Source organism: Oncorhynchus clarkii, chromosome 3, assembly GCF_045791955.1.
Source record: "Oncorhynchus clarkii lewisi isolate Uvic-CL-2024 chromosome 3, UVic_Ocla_1.0, whole genome shotgun sequence".
In the NCBI taxonomy this organism is placed as follows: Eukaryota; Metazoa; Chordata; class Actinopteri; order Salmoniformes; family Salmonidae; genus Oncorhynchus; species Oncorhynchus clarkii.
The window spans coordinates 87,992,041-88,012,007 of NC_092149.1; the positions used below are offsets into that span (position 1 = coordinate 87,992,041).

At 44.6% G+C, this 19,967-nt stretch overlaps 1 protein-coding gene across 1 annotated transcript in view; it reads left to right on the forward strand.

Annotated features, from left to right (window-relative positions):
• The window catches only part of LOC139386328 (partitioning defective 3 homolog B-like), a 406,750-nt gene that overhangs the window by 351,159 nt on the left and 35,624 nt on the right, over window positions 1-19,967 (forward strand). The window contains exons 20-21 of the mRNA XM_071131853.1: window positions 8,845-8,964; window positions 19,303-19,599. Of these exons, the coding sequence (XP_070987954.1) occupies window positions 8,845-8,964; window positions 19,303-19,599 (417 nt within the window). The remainder of the gene's footprint in view (window positions 1-8,844; window positions 8,965-19,302; window positions 19,600-19,967) is intronic.

The window sequence follows — 19,967 nt, forward strand, 5'->3', positions numbered from 1 at the left end:
GGTGAGTGAGAGGAGGGGAGTGGTGAGAGAGAGGGGGGAGGGAGTGGTGAGAGAGAGGGGGGAGGGAGTGGTGAGAGAGAGGGGGGAGGGAGTGGTGAGAGAGAGGGGGGAGTAGTGAGAGAGAGGGGGGAGTGGTGAGAGAGTGGGGGTGGGTGGTGAGAGAGAGGGGGGGAGTGGTGAGAGAGAGGGGGGAGTGGTGAGAGAGTGGGGGTGGGTGGTGAGAGAGCGGGGGGGAGTGGTGAGAGAGACAGCCTTGTAAACACCAGGTACTCCTAATTAGGAAATGAGAGCCATCCCTGGCGATTAGGAGCTGTGGTTCTGTGTACATAATGATGAGCACAGTAGAGTGGCTACACATACAAGCTATGAGTGAATCGGAACAACACTAAGAATCTGCCTCTCGGGCCCTGAGCACATTAAACATGTCAAACAGCCTCCCTCCCCATAGCCAGCCCTGCCCCTCTCCCCTCTCCTCCCTCCCCATAGCCAGCCCTGCCCCTCTCCCCTCTCCTCCCTCCCCATAGCCAGCCCTGCCCCTCTCCCCTCTCCTCCCTCCCCATAGTCAGCCCTGCCCCTCTCCCCTCTCCTCCCTCCCCATAGCCAGCCCTGCCCCTCTCCCCTCTCCTCCCTCCCCATAGCCAGCCCTGCCCCTCTCCCCTCTCCTCCCTCCCCATAGTCAGCCCTGCCCCTCTCCCCTCTCCTCCCTCCCCATAGCCAGCCCCTCTCCCCTCTCCTCCCTCCCCCGGTACTGAACCAGATTAAAGACTGTTGTCACTGTAGTCCCGTTTGGATAATGACCACTACTATTGGTTTTAATAATGCAGCCTTAGTATCAAACGGAATAATGATTGTAATATCTCAGAAGAACAAACAAGAACATTAAAGCTACAATCTGTGATCTGAATTAAATATGAACACATTTAGATCAAGGGTTCAGATGTTGAGTTATTACATATTTTAGTACTTTTAACTGGTTCTGTTATCTGTGGCCCGGTAATTCACATTTAACTGTCTCTGTTATCTGTGGCCTGGTAATTCACCTTTAGCTGTCTCTGTTATATGTGGCCTGGTAATTCACCTTTAACTGTCTGTTATCTGTGGCCTGGTAATTCACCTTTAACTGTCTCTGTTATCTGTGGCCTGGTAATTCACCTTTAACTGTCTCTGTTATCTGTGGCCTGGTAATTCACCTTTAACTGTCTCTGTTATCTGTGGCCTGGTAATTCACCTTTAACTGTCTCTGTTATCTGTGGCCTGGTAATTCACCTTTAACTGTCTCTGTTATATGTGGCCTGGTAATTCACCTTTAGCTGTCTCTGTTATATGTGGCCTGGTAATTCACCTTTAACTGTCTCTGTTATCTGTGGCCTGGTAATTCACCTTTAGCTGTCTCTGTTATATGTGGCCTGGTAATTCACCTTTAACTGTCTCTGTTATCTGTGGCCTGGTAATTCACCTTTAACTGTCTCTGTTATCTGTGGCCTGGTAATTCACCTTTAACTGTCTCTGTTATCTGTGGCCTGGTAATTCACCTTTAACTGTCTCTGTTATATGTGGCCTGGTAATTCACCTTTAGCTGTCTCTGTTATATGTGGCCTGGTAATTCACCTTTAACTGTCTCTGTTATCTGTGGCCTGGTAATTCACCTTTAACTGTCTCTGTTATCTCTGGCCTGGTAATTCGTTGGTCATGGGAGTGCAGTGTAATGCAGTTATGAACTGGTATTCTAGTGTAGTAGCTGAATAATATGCCTATCCATCAGTAACTGGTCGTCCCTCCCTTCTAACCTTTATTTAACCAGGCAAGTCAGTTCAGAACTAATTCTTATTTAAAATGACGGCCTACCGGCGAACAGTGGGTTACCTGCCTTGTTCAGGGGAACAGTGGGTTAACTGCCTTGTTCAGGGGAACAGTGGGTTAACTGCCTCGTTCAGGGGAACAGTGGGTTAACTGCCTTGTTCAGGGGAACAGTGGGTTAACTGCCTTGTTCAGGGGAACAGTGGGTTAACTGCCTTGTTCAGGGGAACAGTGGGTTAACTGCCTTGTTCAGGGGAACAGTGGGTTAACTGCCTTGTTCAGGGGAACAGTAGGGGAACAGTGGGTTAACTGCCTTGTTCAGGGGAACAGTGGGTTAACTGCCTTGTTCAGGGGAACAGTGGGTTAACTGACTTGTTCAGCGGGAACAGTGGGTTAACTGCCTTGTTCAGGGGAACAGGGGGTTAACTGCCTTGTTCAGGGGAACAGTGGGTTAACTGCCTTGTTCAGGGGAACAGTGGGTTAACTGCCTTGATCAGGGGAACAGTGGGTTAACTGCCTTGTTCAGGGGAACAGTGGGTTAACTGCCTTGTTCAGGGGAACAGTGGGTTAACTGCCTTGTTCAGGGGAACAGTGGGTTAACTGCCTTGTTCAGGGGAACAGTGGGTTAACTGCCTTGTTCAGGGGAACAGTGGGTTAACTGCCTTGTTCAGGGGAACAGTGGGTTAACTGCCTTGATCAGGGGAACAGTGGGTTAACTGCCTTGTTCAGGGGAACAGTGGGTTAACTGCCTTGTTCAGGTGAACAGTGGGTTAACTGCCTTGATCAGGGGAACAGTGGGTTAACTGCCTTGTTCAGGGACAGAAGAACAGGTGTTTTACCTTGTCAGCTCAGGGGATTCGATCCAGCAACCTCCAGCTCTTAACCACCTGTCGTCCCTCCCCTGACTGTGTGTGGATAGAAACTCTCGTTGGAATAATTTACTCAGACAGCGTCTGTCCAAACATTTTCACCACGATTGATTTCTGTCCAAATATATGTTGCGTTCAACTCTTCTGCACCTATTCCAAATCTGTGTCATCAAAATAGTTCCTTCAAATCCAACACTCCTAAAGAACGATTCCTCAATTATGGTTAGTGAACGTACTGTATGTCCTCGTCTAAAGAAATGTTCTTACAGTCTCTTTCAAGATATAGATTTTTATTCAGGACGGTATTTGCTGAAGGAGCACTTCTTATTGACACGCTGCAGCCTTCCCATCTATTGATATATTCGATTAGAGAGTGGTGGCCACACACCATGGAGGGAGGGAGGGAGGGAGGGAGAGAGAAGGGGAGGGAGGGAGGGAGGGAGGGAGAGAGAAGGGGAGGGAGGGAGGGAGGGAGAGGGGAGGGAGGGAGGGAGGGGGGAGGGGGTGAGGGAGAGAGAAGGGGAGGGAGGGAGAGGGGAGGGAGGGAGAGAGAGAGAAGGGGAGGGAGGGAGGGAGGGAGGGAGAAGGGAAGGGAGGGAGGGAGGGAGAGAGAAGGGGAGGGAGGGAGGGAGAGGGGAGGGAGGGAGGGAGGGAGGGGGAGGGGGTGAGGGAGAGAGAAGGGGAGGGAGGGGGGAGGGAGGGAGAGAGAGAGAAGGGGAGGGAGGGAGGGAGGGAGGGAGAAGGGGAGGGAGGGAGGGAAGGAGGGAGAGAGAGAGAAGGGGAGGGAGGGAGAGGGGAGGGAGGGAGGGAGGGGGGAGGGGGTTAGGGAGAGAGAAGGGGAGGGAGGGAGAGGGGAGGGAGGGAGAGAGAGAGAAGGGGAGGGAGGGAGGGAGGGGGGAGGGAGGGAGGGAGGGAGGGAGGGAGGGAGGGAGGGAAAGAGATAAAGACAGAGAGATAGAAACAGAGAGACCAAGAAGAGTGTGTGTGTGTGGAGATGCACTGTCAACTGTGGGACCTTATTAAAGACAGGTGTGTGCCTTTCCAAATCATGTCCAAACAATTGAATTTACCACAGGTGGGCTGCAATCAAGTTGTAGAAACAACTCAAGGATGATCAATGGAAACTGGGTGAACCTGAGCTCAATTTCGAGTCTCATAGCAAAGGGTCTGAGTACTGATGTAAATAAGGTATTTCTGTTTTTCATTGTAACAACATTTGCTACAATTTCTCAAAACCTGTTTTCTCTTTGTCGTTATGAGGTATTGTGATGTCATTATGGGGTATTGTGATGTCATTATGGGGTATTGTGATGTCATTATGGGGTATTGTAATTTCATTATGGGGTATTGTGATGTCATTATGGGGTATTGTGATGGCATTATGAGGTATTGTGTGTAGACAGAATCCTAACTTTAACCCCACTGCAGTCAGAATAATGTGGACAGAATCCTAACTTTATCCCCACTGCAGTCAGAATAATGTGGACAGAATCTTAACTTTATCCCCACTACAGTCAGAATAATGAGGACAGAATCCTAACTTTATCCCTACTACAGTCAAAATAATGAGGATAGAATCCTAACTTTATCCCCACTACAGTCAGAATAATGAGGACAGAATCCTAACTTTAACCCCACTACAGTCAGAATAATGAGGACAGAATCCTAACTTTATCCCCACTACAGTCAAAATAATGAGGATAGAATCCTAACTTTATCCCCACTACAGTCAGAATAATGAGGACAGAATCCTAACTTTAACCCCACTACAGTCAGAATAATGAGGACAGAATCCTAACTTTATCCCCACTACAGTCAGAATAATGAGGACAGAATCCTAACTTTATCCCCACTACAGTCAGAATAATGAGGACAGAATCCTAACTTTATCCCCACTACAGTCAGAATAATGAGGACAGAATCCTAACTTTAACCCCACTACAGTCAGAATAATGAGGACAGAATCCTAACTTTATCCCCACTACAGCCAGAATAATGAGGAACATTTTAAGGTTAGTTTCATTGACGTCAAAACTTAACTGACGTGAATGTCGAAGTTTCTGTTTGTCAACATGATGAACATTGTCATGGTGACGTTAGTCTGAACAGGCGACCCACCCACCCAACCAACCCAACCCACCAACCAACCAACCAACTACCAACCAACCAGGTGCTGATAACAACTTGAGCCAGGAAATAAAGTCAAACAAAGACCATTGTTTATTTCAATTCCCACGTTCTTCAATATCAGACAACATGAAAAGAGCTGGAGTGGTTCGTCTGTGGTAAGGAGATGAGAAGGGCTCGGAGATCTACTGTGAGGCTGAGAGGAGGATATATAGCCCTCTGTTTCATCTCTCTCTCTCTCTTCCTCCCAGCTGACACAACAACTTTCTGTCTGTTTGTTTTCCTCTGTGAAGTGAGACTCATCTGAGACCTTTTCTCCACCTCTGTTTCACCTATCCGGTGTGGGTTTTTATGTGAAATGACTTTGTGATCTTCTGCTCTATGTGTTTTACCACTATGTTGTTCAGACGTACCACCAGGTGGCTATGAGGTGGATCTGGCATCGCAGAATGATTCATTATAGACTCATGTCAAATTAAACATTGATAAAGAAACCTGGCTAGTTTCATAGTAGCCTCAGGGCATGGAGAAGAATATGGCCCCCAAACGGCAATGAGCCCTGTGAGTCCTATGAGTCCTGTGAGCCCTATGAACCCTGTGAGCCCTGTGAGCCATATGAGCCATGTGAGCCCTGTGAGCCCTATGAGCCATGTGAGCCTTTACTAGTCCTGATGAACATAAACCTTTACTAGTCCTGATGAACATAAACCTTTACTAGTCCTGATGAACATAAACCTTTACTAGTCCTGATGAACATAAACCTTTACTAGTCCTGATGGATATAAACCTTTACTAGTCCCGATGAACATAAACCTTTACTAGTCCTGATGAACATAAACCTTTACTAGTCCTGATGAACATAAACCTTTACTAGTCCTGATGAACATAAACCTTTACTAGTCCTGATGAACATAAACCTTTACTAGTCCTGATGAACATAAACCTTTACTAGTCCTGATGGACATAAACCTTTACTAGTCCTGATGAACATAAACCTTTACTAGTCCTGATGAACATAAACCTTTACTAGTCCTGATGGACATAAACCTTTACTAGTCCTGATGAACATAAACCTTTACTAGTCCTGATGGACATAAACCTTTACTAGTCCTGATGCCACTATTTATTAATAGTTTGGGTAATGTCTCTTCGGTCCACCTGGATCACTGCTCCCGTAACCCACGAAGCAGTCACGAAGTAACTCAGCTGCAAGCTGTGTCGTGTCAGCCAAAGAATCTGAGGTACTCTCTTTACTCTTAACGACTGAATCACTACCTTTTAAATAATAACCCCCTCACCACTACTTCCTGTCCCACCAGACTGTATCGAGGTGAATAGTCACCACTACTTCCTGTCCCACCAGACTGTATCGAGGTGAATAGTCACCACTACTTTCTGTCCCACCAGACTGTATCGAGGTGAATAGTCACCACTACTTTCTGTCCCACCAGACTGTATCAAGGGGTATAGTCACCACTACTTCCTGTCCCACCAGACTGTATCGAGGTGAATAGTCACCACTACTTTCTGTCCCACCAGACTGTATCGAGGTGAATAGTCACCACTACTTCCTGTCCCACCAGACTGTATCGAGGTGAATAGTCACCACTACTTCCTGTCCCACCAGACTGTATCGAGGTGAATAGTCACCACTACTTTCTGTCCCACCAGACTGTATCGAGGTGAATAGTCACCACTACTTTCTGTCCCACCAGACTGTATCAAGGGGTATAGTCACCACTACTTCCTGTCCCACCAGACTGTATCGAGGTGAATAGTCACCACTACTTTCTGTCCCACCAGACTGTATCGAGGTGAATAGTCACCACTACTTTCTGTCCCACCAGACTGTATCGAGGTGAATAGTCACCACTACTTTCTGTCCCACCAGACTGTATCAAGGGGTATAGTCACCACTACTTTCTGTCCCACCAGACTGTATCGAGGTGAATAGTCACCACTACTTCCTGTCCCACCAGACTGTATCGAGGTGAATAGTCACCACTACTTTCTGTCCCACCAGACTGTATCGAGGTGAAAAGTCACCACTACTTTCTGTCCCACCAGACTGTATCAAGGTGAATAGCCTCCACTACTTCCTGTCCCACCAGACTGTATCAAGGTGAATAGTCAGCACTACTTCCTGTCCCACCAGACTGTATCGAGGTGAATAGTCACCACTACTTTCTGTCCCACCAGACTGTATCAAGGTGAATAGTCACCACTACTTCCTGTCCCACCAGACTGTATCGAGGTGAATAGTCACCACCACTTCCTGTCCCACCAGACTGTATCAAGGTGAATAGCCTCCACTACTTCCTGTCCCACCAGACTCTATCAAGGTGAATAGTCAGCACTACTTCCTGTCCCACCAGACTGTATCAAGGTGAATAGCATCCACTACTTCCTGTCCCACCAGACTGTATCAAGGTGAATAGTCAGCACTACTTCCTGTCCCACCAGACTGTATCAAGGTGAATAGTCACCACTACTTCCTGTCCCACCAGACTGTATCAAGGTGAATAGTCATCACTACTTCCTGTCCCTATTTCTTCTCAAATAAAAGTTGAAATTGAAAAACAATATATGTTTATGTCTCCACACCTTGTAATTGGATTTGCCACATTGCAATATTTAGAGGAAATGGGGAATCTTTTAAGAAAAGTGCAAAAGGTGGCAATATATTTTGTATTCGCAGGTGATTCGTTTTGGACAAACAAGTACATTTGTTTGCTTTTGCACTTTTGAATAAAATCAGTATTCCATTTTGTAAAGTATATTATATCAGTAGCAAGATTGTCCTCATCTTTTTTTGGGTTGTGGTTCATCATTTTCATCTCTCGTTTTTGTTGTTGTTTTTGCTAGCTAATGTCATTGAGGGAGTTGTATTACGCTGGCCCCGGGTTGAACCGGGCAATGGCCCGTCACGTCATCAAGTGATAGACCTCCTTCAAGATTGTTTTGATCACGCAGACTGGGAGATGTTCCGGGTCGGCCTCTTCGACATATACACTGACTCAGTGGGTGGGTTCATCAGGAAGTGAATAGAGGATGTTGTTCCCACTGTGATGACTTACAACTTATTCAACTCCATATTAATGCCCATGAATGAGATGTTCGCACGAGCAGGTGTCCACATACTTCTGGTCATTTAGTGTATATTTATATTCCGATAATCCTTTTTTTTTTTCAATTCAATTTAAGGGGTTTTATTGGAATGGAAACAAATGTTTACAAGTGAAGTAGATAATAAACAAAAGTGAAATAAACTCTCCACTCTGTGTTACTATTGTTTGACAGAGTTGCAGGGCTCCTCTCCACTCTGCTAGACCCCACTAGGACGCATGAGGAATGGCCCTGATGTGAACACAGAGGGGAGATGGAGAGAAAGAGAGGAGTAGAGAGAGAGAGAAAGAGAGGAGTAGAGAGAGAGAGAAAGAGAGGAGTAGAGAGAGAGAGATTGGAGACGGGGTGAAAGAGAGAAAGAGAGGAGTAGAGAGAGAGAAAGAGAGGAGTAGAGAGAGAGAAAGAGAGAGATTGGAGAAGGTGTGAAAGTAAGAGAGAGAAATGGCAGAGGAGAGGGGAGAGAGTCCATGAGTCCATCTGTGAACCGGAAATGATACATGCTAACAGAACATTGTTTCCGACACTCTGTCACAGTCTGGTGTTTCAAAGGATCCGAGGCCTTACATAGAATAAGAATGTGTGGACTGGTGTGTTCATATCCTGTGTTGTGGCTCATTTGTTAGCCTATATTTAGCTTTATCTTTAAGGATATTTAAACCGGATATTGATCGTTCTTCCTTCTCTCCTTTTCCCCCCTCTCCCCTCTGTCTCTCTCTCTCTCTCCCCTCTTCTCTCTCCTCTCCTTTTCGTATCTATCTCTCCTCTCTCTCCCCCTCTCTCTCTCTCTCTCTATCTCTCTCCTCTTTCTCTCCCCCCTCGCTCTCTCTCTCTCTCTCTCTCTCTCTCTCTCTCTCATCTTTCTCCCCCCCCTCTCTCTCTCTCTCTCTCTCTCTCCTCTTTCTCTCCCTCTCTCTCTCTCTCCTAGATTTGGAAAGAAGAAAGATGCGAAGGTAAAGAAAGCAGAAGCCAAAGCCACGCTACAGAGACAGAAGTCCGAGGTTCTGAGTGAAGAGGAGCTGGAGAGGATGAAAGAGGAGAGAGAAAGGTGAGATGGTTTTTATACTGTACATAATCTGAACGGAACGTTCTTGTAGCAGCTGGTTTATACAACCTAAAATAATCATTATAGAATCATCGGCACCACTGGTCAGTTTTTTGTGTTTTTTGGCAACATGTCTTTTGTGATGTCACCACAATGTTTCCACCAGACTGTTCCCACCAACCGAATGAAGCATTCTGGGAACATTTTAAAGAACAGACAATGTGTTCTGGGACCTTTTAAATAACAGACCAAATGTGTTCTGGGAACCTTTTAAATAACAGGCTAAATGTGTTCTGGGAACCTTTTAAATAACAGGCTAAATGTGTTCTGGGAACCTTTTAAATAACAGGCTAAATGTGTTCTGGGAACCTTTTAAAGAACAGACAAAATCAAATAAAATCAAATGTTATTTGTCACATACACATGGTAAGCAGATGTTAATGTGAGTGTAGCGAAATGCTTGCGCTTCTAGTTCCGACAATGCAGTAATAACCAACGAGTAATCTAACCTAACAATTCCACAACTACTACCTTATACACACAAGTGTAAGGGGATAAAGAATATGTACATAAAGAAATACAGTGCCTTGCGAAAGTATTCGGCCCCCTTGAACTTTGCGACCTTTTGCCACATTTCAGGCTTCAAACATAAAGATATAAAACTGTATTTTTTTGTGAAGAATCAACAACAAGTGGGACACAATCATGAAGTGGAACGACATTTATTGGATATTTCAAACGTTTTTAATAAATCACAAACGGAACAATTGGGCGTGCAAAATTATTCAGCCCCTTTACTTTCAGTGCAGCAAACTCTCTCCAGAAGTTCAGTGAGGATCTCTGAATGATCCAATGTTGACCTAAATGACTAATGATGATAAATACAATCCACCTGTGTGTAATCAAGTCTCCGTATAAATGCACCTGCACTGTGATAGTCTCAGAGGTCCGTTAAAAGCGCAGAGAGCATCATGAAGAACAGGGAACACACCAGGCAGGTCCGAGATACTGTTGTGAAGAAGTTTAGAGCCAGATTTGGATACAAAAAGATTTCCCAAGCTTTAAACATCCCAAGGAGCACTGTGCAAGCGATAATATTGAAATGGAAGGAGTATCAGACCACTGCAAATCTACCAAGACCTGGCTGTCCCTATAAACTTTCAGCTCATACAAGGAGAAGACTGATCAGAGATGCAGCCAAGAGGCCCATGATCACTCTGGATGAACTGCAGAGATCTACAGCTGAGGTGGGAGACTCTGTCCATAGGACAACAATCAGTCGTATATTGCACAAATCTGGCCTTTATGGAAGAGTGGCAAGAAGAAAGCCATTTCTTAAAGATATCCATAAAAAGTGTTGTTTAAAGTTTGCCACAAGCCACCTGGGAGACACACCAAACATGTGGAAGAAGGTGCTCTGGTCAGATGAAACCAAAATTGAACTTTTTGGCAACAATGCAAAACGTTATGTTTGGCGTAAAAGCAACACAGCTCATCACTCTGAACACACCATCCCCACTGTCAAACATGGTGGTGGCAGCATCATGGTTTGGGCCTGATTTTCTTCAGCAGGGACAGGGAAGATGGTTAAAATTGATGGGAAGATGGATGGAGCCAAATACAGGACCATTCTGGAAGAAAACCTGATGGAGTCTGCAAAAGACCTAAAACTGGGACGGAGATTTGTCTTCCAACAAGACAATGATCCAAAACATAAAGCAAAATCTACAATGGAATGGTTCAAAAATAAACATATCCAGGTGTTAGAATGGCCAAGTCAAAGTCCAGACCTGAATCCAATCGAGAATCTGTGGAAAGAACTGAAAACTGCTGTTCACAAATGCTCTCCATCCAACCTCACTGAGCTCGAGCTGTTTTGCAAGGAGGAATGGGCAAAAAAATCAGTCTCTCGATGTGCAAAACTGATAGAGACATACCCCAAGCGACTTACAGCTGTAATCGCAGCAAAAGGTGGCGCTACAAAGTATTAACTTAAGGGGGCTGAATAATTTTGCACGCCCAATTTTTCAGTTTTTGATTTGTTAAAAAAGTTTGAAATATCCAATAAATGTCGTTCCACTTCATGATTGTGTCCCACTTGTTGTTGATTCTTCACAAAAAAATACAGTTTTATATCTTTATGTTTGAAGCCTGAAATGTGGCAAAAGGTCGCGAAGTTCAAGGGGGCCAAATACTTTCGCAAGGCACTGTATGAATGAGTGATGGTACAGAGCAGCATAGGCAAGATACAGTAGATGGTATTGAGTGCAGTATATACATATGAGATGAGTATGTAAACAAAGTGGCATAGTTAAAGTAGCTAGTGATACATGTATTACATAAAGATGCAGTAGATGATATAGAGTACAGTATATACGTATACATATGAGATGAATAATGTAGGGTATGTAAACATTATATTAGGTAGCATTGTTTAAAGTGGCTAGTGATATATTTTACATCATTTCCCATCAATTCCCATTATTAAAGTGGCTGGAGTTGAGTCAGTGTGTAGGTAGCAGCCACTCAATGTTAGTGGTGGCTGTTTAAGTCTGATGGCCTTGAGATAGAAGCTGTTTTTCAGTCTCTCGGTCCCAGCTTTGATGCACCTGTACTGACCTCGCCTTCTGGATGATAGCGGGGTGAACAGGCAGTGGCTCGGGTGGTTGTTGTCCTTGATGATCTTTATGGCCTTCCTGTGACATCGGGTGGTGTAGGTGTCCTGGAGGGCAGGTAGTGATGCGTTGTGCAGACCTCACTACCCTCTGGAGAGCCTTACGGTTGTGGGTGGAGCAGTTGCCGTACCAGGCGGTTATACAGCCCGACAGGATGCTCTCGATTGTGCATCTGTAGAAGTTTGTGAGTGCTTTTGGTGACAAGCCGAATTTCTTCAGCCTCCTGAGGTTGAAGAGGCGCTGCTGCGCCTTCTTCAGGATGCTGTCTGTGTGGGTGGACCAATTCAGTTTGTCTGTGATGTGTACGCCGAGGAACTTAAAACTTACTACCCTCTCCACTACTGTTCCATCTATGTGGATAGGGGGGTGTTCCCTCTGCTGTTTCCTGAAGTCCACAATCAATTTATTAGTTTTGTTGACGTTGAGTGTGAGGTTATTTTTCTGACACCACACTCCGAGGGCCCTCACCTCCTCCCTGTAGGCCGTCTCGTCGTTGTTGGTAATCAAGCCTACCACTGTTGTGTCGTCCGCAAACTTGATGATTGAGTTGGAGGCGTGCGTGGCCACACAGTCGTGGGTGAACAGGGAGTACAGGAGAGGGCTCAGAACGCACCCTTGTGGGGCCCCAGTGTTGAGGATCAGCGGGGTGGAGATGTTGTTGCCTACCCTCACCACCTGGGGGCGGCCCGTCAGGAAGTCCAGTACCCAGTTGCACAGGGCGGGGTCGAGACCCAGGGTCTCGAGCTTGATGACGAGCTTGGAGGGCACTATGGTGTTAATTGCCGAGCTGTAGTCGATGAACAGCATTCTCACATAGGTATTCCTCTTGTCCAGATGGGTTAGGGCGGTGTGCAGTGTGGTTGAGATTGCATCGTCTGTGGACCTATTTGGGCGGTAAGCAAATTGGAGTGGGTCTAGGGTGTCAGGTAGGGTGGAGGTGATATGGTCCTTGACTAGTCTCTCAAAGCACTTCATGATGACGGAAGTGAGTGCTACGGGGTGGTAGTCATTTAGCTCAGTTACCTTAGCTTTCTTGGGAACAGGAACAATGGTGGTCCTCTTGAAGCATGTGTTCTGGGAACCTTTTAAAGAACAGACAAAATGTGTTCTGGGAACCTTTTAAAGAACAAACAAAATGTGTTCTGGGAACTTTTTAAAGAACAGACAAAATGTGTTCTGGGAACCTTTAAAGAACAGACAAAATGTGTTCTGGGAACCTTTTAAAGAACAGGCAAAATGTGTTCTGGGAACCTTTTAAAGAACAGGCAAAATGTGTTCTGGGAACCTTTTAAATAACAGGCAAAATGTGTTCTGGAACGTTCTTGCAACATCAGGTTTATACAAACGTATAATCATCAGAATTACTGTACAGTTTTTGTTTCTTGAAAACATTTGCCGCAACCTTACAGATGTTCAGGGAACTTGCAGAGAACCACTTTTGGTTTGCTGGGAAAACATTGTGTTATTACGTTACCTGTAAACTGAATGATAACTTTGTGTGGTGGTTATTATTTATTACAGGGTGGTGGTTATTATTTATTACAGGGTGGTGGTTATTATGTAATACAGGGTGGTAGTTATTATTTATTACAGGGTGGTGGTTATTATTTATTACAGGGTGGTGGTTATTACAGGGTGGTGGGTATTATTTATTACAGGGTGGTGGTTATTATGTAGTACAGGGTGGTAGTTATTATTTATTACAGGGTGGTGGTTATTATTTATTACAGGGTGGTGGTTATTATTTATTACAGGGTGGTGGTTATTATGTAGTACAGGGTGGTGGTTATTATTTATTACAGGGTGGTGGTTATTATTTATTACAGGGTGGTGGTTATTATTTATTACAGGGTGGTGGTTATTATTTATTACATGGTGGTGGTTATTATTTATTACAGGGTGGTTATTATTTATTACAGGGTGGTGGTTATTATTTATTACAGGGTGGTTATTATTTATTACAGGGTGGTGGTTATTATGTATTACAGGTTGGTTATTATTTATTACAGGGTGGTGGTTATTATTTATTACGGGGTGGTGGTTATTACAGGGTGGTGGTTATTATTTATTACAGGGTGGTGGTTATTATTTATTACAGGGTGGTAGTTATTATTTATTACAGGGTGATGGTTATTATTTATTACAGGGTGGTTATTATTTATTACAGGGTGGTGGTTATTATTTATTACAGGGTGGTGGTTATTATTTATTACAGGGTGGTGGTTATTATTTATTACAGGGTGGTGGTTATTATTTATTACAGGGTGGTTATTATTTATTACAGGGTGGTTATTATTTATTACAGGGTGGTGGTTATTATTTATTACAGGGTGGTGGTTATTATTTATTACAGGGTGGTTATTATTTATTACAGGGTGGTTATTATTTATTACAGGGTGGTGGTTATTATTTATTACAGGGTGGTGGTTATTATTATTTATTACAGGGTGGTGGTTATTATTTATTAAAGGGTGGTGTTATTATTTATTACAGGGTGGTTATTATTTATTACAGGGTGGTTATTATTTATTACAGGGTGGTGGTTATTATTTATTACAGGGTGATGGTTATTATTTATTACAGGGTGCTGGTTATTATTTATTACAGGGAGGTGGTTATTATTTATTACAGGGTGATGGTTATTATTTATTACAGGGTGGTGGTTATTATTTATTACAGGGTGGTTATTATTTATTACAGGGTGGTGGTTATTATTTATTACAGGGTGATGGTTATTATTTATTACAGGGTGCTGGTTATTATTTATTACAGGGTGGTGGTTATTATTTATTACAGGGTGGTGGTTATTATTTATTACAGGGTGGTGGTTATTACAGGGTGGTGGTTATTATTTATTACAGGGTGGTGGTTATTATTTATTACAGGGTGGTGGTTATTATTTATTACATGGTGGTGGTTATTATCACTCGAAACCAAGATGGCTGAGCAGTCGGACGTATGTTTGTCTTGTCCCATATTGTCCCATGTAAATAGTTGGTCTCATCGTTTCTTTTCGTATTTATTTTTTAATTTTAATCTAATTTTCCATCTACGATCTAAATATACTTTCCTGCATCCCGCCCCACCCAATGTGGTGAGGATCTGATATTTTTATACATTATAACTGGAACCTACATCAGAAGCTAGCCAGCTATCTAGCTAGTAGTCACTGTTAGCCACTGCTAGCGGTCTTCACCTTTAGCTCTGTCACAAGCCAGCTTTAGCTCAGTTAATTCCTGCCAGTCTGCACAGCGCGATATCAACCCAGAGCACATGGGACTGCTTCTCTCTACCACATCACCGGATTCCAGCCGCTCTGGATCATTACACCGGATCATCACAGCTAGCTAGCTGATACCGAGTGGCTACCGCTGGCTAACGCCTCTGTCCTGAAGCAAGCACCAGTTAGCCTTGAGCTAGCCTCGAGCTAGGCCCATCTCCCGGCTAGCCGAAGAGGTATACCTGCAAGTTTGTGGGCTACAACACCTCTTTTGCCAATTGGCCTGGACCCTTTATTGCCGACACGGAGCCCCGCTGATCCATCACGATGTAATCGTCCAATGTGGTTTCAACAGGCTTTTCCATTGCGTTGTCACTGAAGACCCATCTGCTATCCACGGCCCGCTAGCTTTCTGAACGCCGTGCCTCCCGCTCGCCTAGCATAGTAGCGACTACCAAACGTCTCCCGGACTCACCTATTGGTGTTCATTGGACCCTATGATCCCTCGGCTACACATGCCTCTCTCTATTGTCAATATGCCTTGTCTTCTTCTGTTTCGGTTAGTTATTGTTTTATTTAGTCCAGCTCAACATGTCTCAGATAGCTATTTTGTCACACACCCTACACATGGGGAGACCTCACCTGGCTTAGCTGGTGTCTCCAGAGATGCAAACTCTCTCACATCACTCAATGCCTAGGATTACCCCCACTGTACTCACATCCTACCATAACCTTGTCTGTACATTATGCCCTGAATCTATTCTGCAATGCCCAGAAATCTGCCCCTTTAATTCTCTGTTCCCAACGCACTAGATGACCAGTTCTTATAGCCTTTAGCCGTACCCTTATCCTACTCCTCCTCTGTTCCTCTGGTGATGTAGAGGTTAATCCAGGTCCTGCAGTGCCTAGCTCCATTCCTCAGGTGCTCTCATTTGTTGACTTCTGTAACCGTAATAGCCTTGGTTTCATGCATGTTAACGTCAGAAGACTCCTCCCTAAATTAGTTTTATTCACAGCTTAAGCACACTCCGCCAACCCGGATGTCCTAGCCGTATCTGAATCCTGGCTTAGGAAGGTCATCAAAAAGTTTTAAGTTCCTCGGCGTACACATCACAGACAAACTGAATTGGTCCACCCACACAGACAGCATTGTGAAAAAGGCGCAGCAGCGCCTCTTCAACCTCAGGAGGCTGAAGAAATCCGGCTTTACACCGAAAGCACTCACAAACTTCTACAGATGCACAATCGAGAGCATCCTGGCGGGCTGTATCACCGCAACTGCTCCGCCCACAACCGTAAGGCTCTCCAGAGGGTAGTGAGGTCTGCACAACGCATCACCGGGGGCAAACTACCTGCCCTCCAGGACACCTACACCACCCGATGTTACAGGAAGGCCATAAAGATCATCAAGGACAACAACCACCCGAGCCATTGCCTTGTTCACCCCGCTATCATCCAGAAGGCGAGGTCAGTACAGGTGCATCAAAGCTGGGACCGAGAGACTGAAAAACAGCTTCTATCTCAAGGCCATCAGACTGTTAAACAGCCACCACTAACACTGAGTGGCTGCTGCCAACACACTGACACTGACTCAACTCCAGCCACTTTAATAATGGGAATTGATGGGAAATGATGTAAAATATATCACTAGCCACTTTAAACAATGCTACCTAATATAATGTTTACATACCCTACATTATTCATCTCATATGCATACGTATATACTGTACTCTATATAATCTACTGCATCTTTATGTAATACATGTATCACTAGCCACTTTAACTATGCCACTTTGTTTACATACTCATCTCATATGTATATACTGTACTCGATACCATCTACTGTATCTTGCCTATGCCGCTCTGTACCACCACTCATTCATATATCTTTATGTACATATTCTTTATCCCCTTACACTTGTGTCTATAAGGTAGTAGTTTTGGAATTGTTAGTTAGATTACTTGTTGGTTATTACTGCATTGTCGGAACTAGAAGCACAAGCATTTCGCTACACTCACATTAAAAACCTCTTAAGAGCTTTAATTATTTCAACATTTTGTTAAAAATCGCGCAACATTTCAACGTCCTGCTACTCATGCCAGGAATATAGTATATGCATATGATTAGTATGTGTGGATAGAAAACACTCTGAAGTTTCTAAAACTGGTTAAATAATGTCTGTGACTATAACAGAACGTGAACAGCAAGCGAAATCCCAAGAAAAACCTGGTCACAAAAACCACAGAAAAGTATTCATCCGCCAGTCTCTGAATTGTTTCTTGCAAGCAAAAATAGATAATGGTGAGGATGCAGTTCCTACAACTTCCACACGATGTCGCCAGTACTGGCATTTTCATTGGTTTAAATCCTTTGTGCAATGATAAATAGGTCCTTCCTTTCGTCCAGTAAACAGGAAGAGACTTATGGGAGAGAGACAAAGGACCACGATTTCAAGAGTAGCTGCTATTGAGTACAGATCGCCCAGTGATCAATTTGATCGATTATTAACGTTTACAAATACCTAAAGTTGGGTTACAAATGTAGTTTGAAGTGTTTTGTCAAAGAATATAGGCAACTTATTTAATTTTAAAAAATGACGTTGCGTTTTGGAACAGAGCTTTTGGATGGATCAGACGGGCTATATAAATTGACATTTTGGGTATACATGGACGGATTTAATCGGGAAAAAGACCCAATTGTGATGTTTATGGGACATATAGTAGTGCCAACAAAGAAGATCGTCAAAGGTAATGAATGTTTTATATTTTATTTCTGCGTTTTGTGTAGCACCGGCTACGCTAATTATTCTGTTTACGTCCCCTTCAGGTATTTCGGGGTGTTGCATGCTATCAGATAATAGCTTCTCATGCTTTCGCCGAAAAGCATTTTAAAAATCTGACATGTTGGCTGGATTCACAACGAGTGTAGCTTTAATTCAGTACCCTGCATGTGTGTTTTAATGAAAGTTTGAGTTTTATAGAGTACTATTAGCATTTGGCATTGCGCACTTCCATTTCCTGTTGACTAGGTGGGACGCTAGCGTCTCACATGTCTCTAAGAGGTTCATCTGCTAACCATGTGTATGTGACAAATACAATTTCATTTGATTTGATTTGAGGTGTGTACCTATCTGTCCCAGAGGTTAGTACAGGTGTGTACCTATCTGTCCCAGAGGTTAGTACAGGTGTGTACTGTAGGTAACTCCTCCTGTTGATCCAGATCTGTCCCAGAGGTTAGTACAGGTGTGTACTGTAGGTAACTCCTCCTGTTGATCCAGATCTGTCCCAGAGGTTAGTACAGGTGTGTAACTGTAGGTAACTCCTCCTGTTGATCCTTATCTGTCCCAGAGGTTAGTACAGGTGTGTAACTGTAGGTAACTCCTCCTGTTGATCCAGATCTGTCCCAGAGGTTAGCACAGGTGTGTACCTATCTGTCTCAGAGGTTAGTACAGGTGTGTACCTATCTGTCCCAGAGGTTAGTACAGGTGTGTACCTATCTGTCCCAGAGGTTAGTACAGGTGTGTACCTATCTGTCCCAGAGGTTAGTACAGGTGTGTAACTGTAGGTAACTCCTCCTGTTGATCCAGATCTGTCCCAGAGGTTAGTACAGGTGTGTACCTATCTGTCCCAGAGGTTAGTACAGGTGTGTACCTATCTGTCCCAGAGGTTAGTACAGGTGTGTACTGTAGGTAACTCCTCCTGTTGATCCAGATCTGTCCCAGAGGTTAGTACAGGTGTGTACTGTAGGTAACTCCTCCTGTTGATCCAGATCTGTCCCAGAGGTTAGTACAGGTGTGTACTGTAGGTAACTCCTCCTGTTGATCCAGATCTGTCCCAGAGGTTAGTACAGGTGTGTAACTGTAGGTAACTCCTCCTGTTGATCCTTATCTGTCCCAGAGGTTAGTACAGGTGTGTAACTGTAGGTAACTCCTCCTGTTGATCCAGATCTGTCCCAGAGGTTAGCACAGGTGTGTACCTATCTGTCTCAGAGGTTAGTACAGGTGTGTACTGTAGGTAACTCCTCCTGTTGATCCAGATCTGTCCCAGAGGTTAGTACAGGTGTGTAACTGTAGGTAACTCCTCCTGTTGATCCTTATCTGTCCCAGAGGTTAGTACAGGTGTGTAACTGTAGGTAACTCCTCCTGTTGATCCTTATCTGTCCCAGAGGTTAGTACAGGTGTGTAACTGTAGGTAACTCCTCCTGTTGATCCAGATCTGTCCCAGAGGTTAGCACAGGTGTGTACCTATCTGTCTCAGAGGTTAGTACAGGTGTGTACTGTAGGTAACTCCTCCTGTTGATCCAGATCTGTCCCAGAGGTTAGTACAGGTGTGTACTGTAGGTAACTCCTCCTGTTGATCCAGATCTGTCCCAGAGGTTAGTAGAGGTGTGTACTGTAGGTAACTCCAACCTGTCCAACCTATCCTGTTGATTCATATCTGTTCCAGGATCGAGGCGAAGCACGCGGAGCTGAGGGAGCGTCAGGCCAGAGAAAAAGGACCTCTCCCTGATGTTGAGGATGATTACATGGACCCCAACTACGCACGCATCAACAACTTCAGAGACAACTCCTCCCCGCGTCAGTCCCCCTACAGCAGAACCCGCACCCCATCTCCCCAACGCCCGCCACCCCACGGCCTCGGCCCAGGCCCCTCCCACGGCAACGAGCCATCCAATAAGGACCCCCTGGACGGGCTGTACGCCAAGGTCAACAAGCAGAGACAAGCCCCGCCCATGGCCGACAGGTGAGACAGGAACCCGCCTACTGTAGTATATTTGACATAATCAATCTTTCCTCTTAGCCTGGGTGCCTGTTCTCTTACCAAAACAGACTGGCACCCAGGCTACTTTCCTCTAGTCTCTTGACAGACTGATCATCTAACTTAAGCAGCTAGCTAGGCATGACACAGTTGGTCGCAAAATGACATGAAAATGCAAGGAATATAGGATGACCTGAGACTTATACATGGATCTAGGATGAACCTGAGACGGATACAGGGATATAGGATGACCCTGAGACTGATACAGGGATATAGATGACCCTGAGACTGATACAGGGATATAGATGACCCTGAGACTGATACAGGGATATAGGATGACCTGAGACTTATAC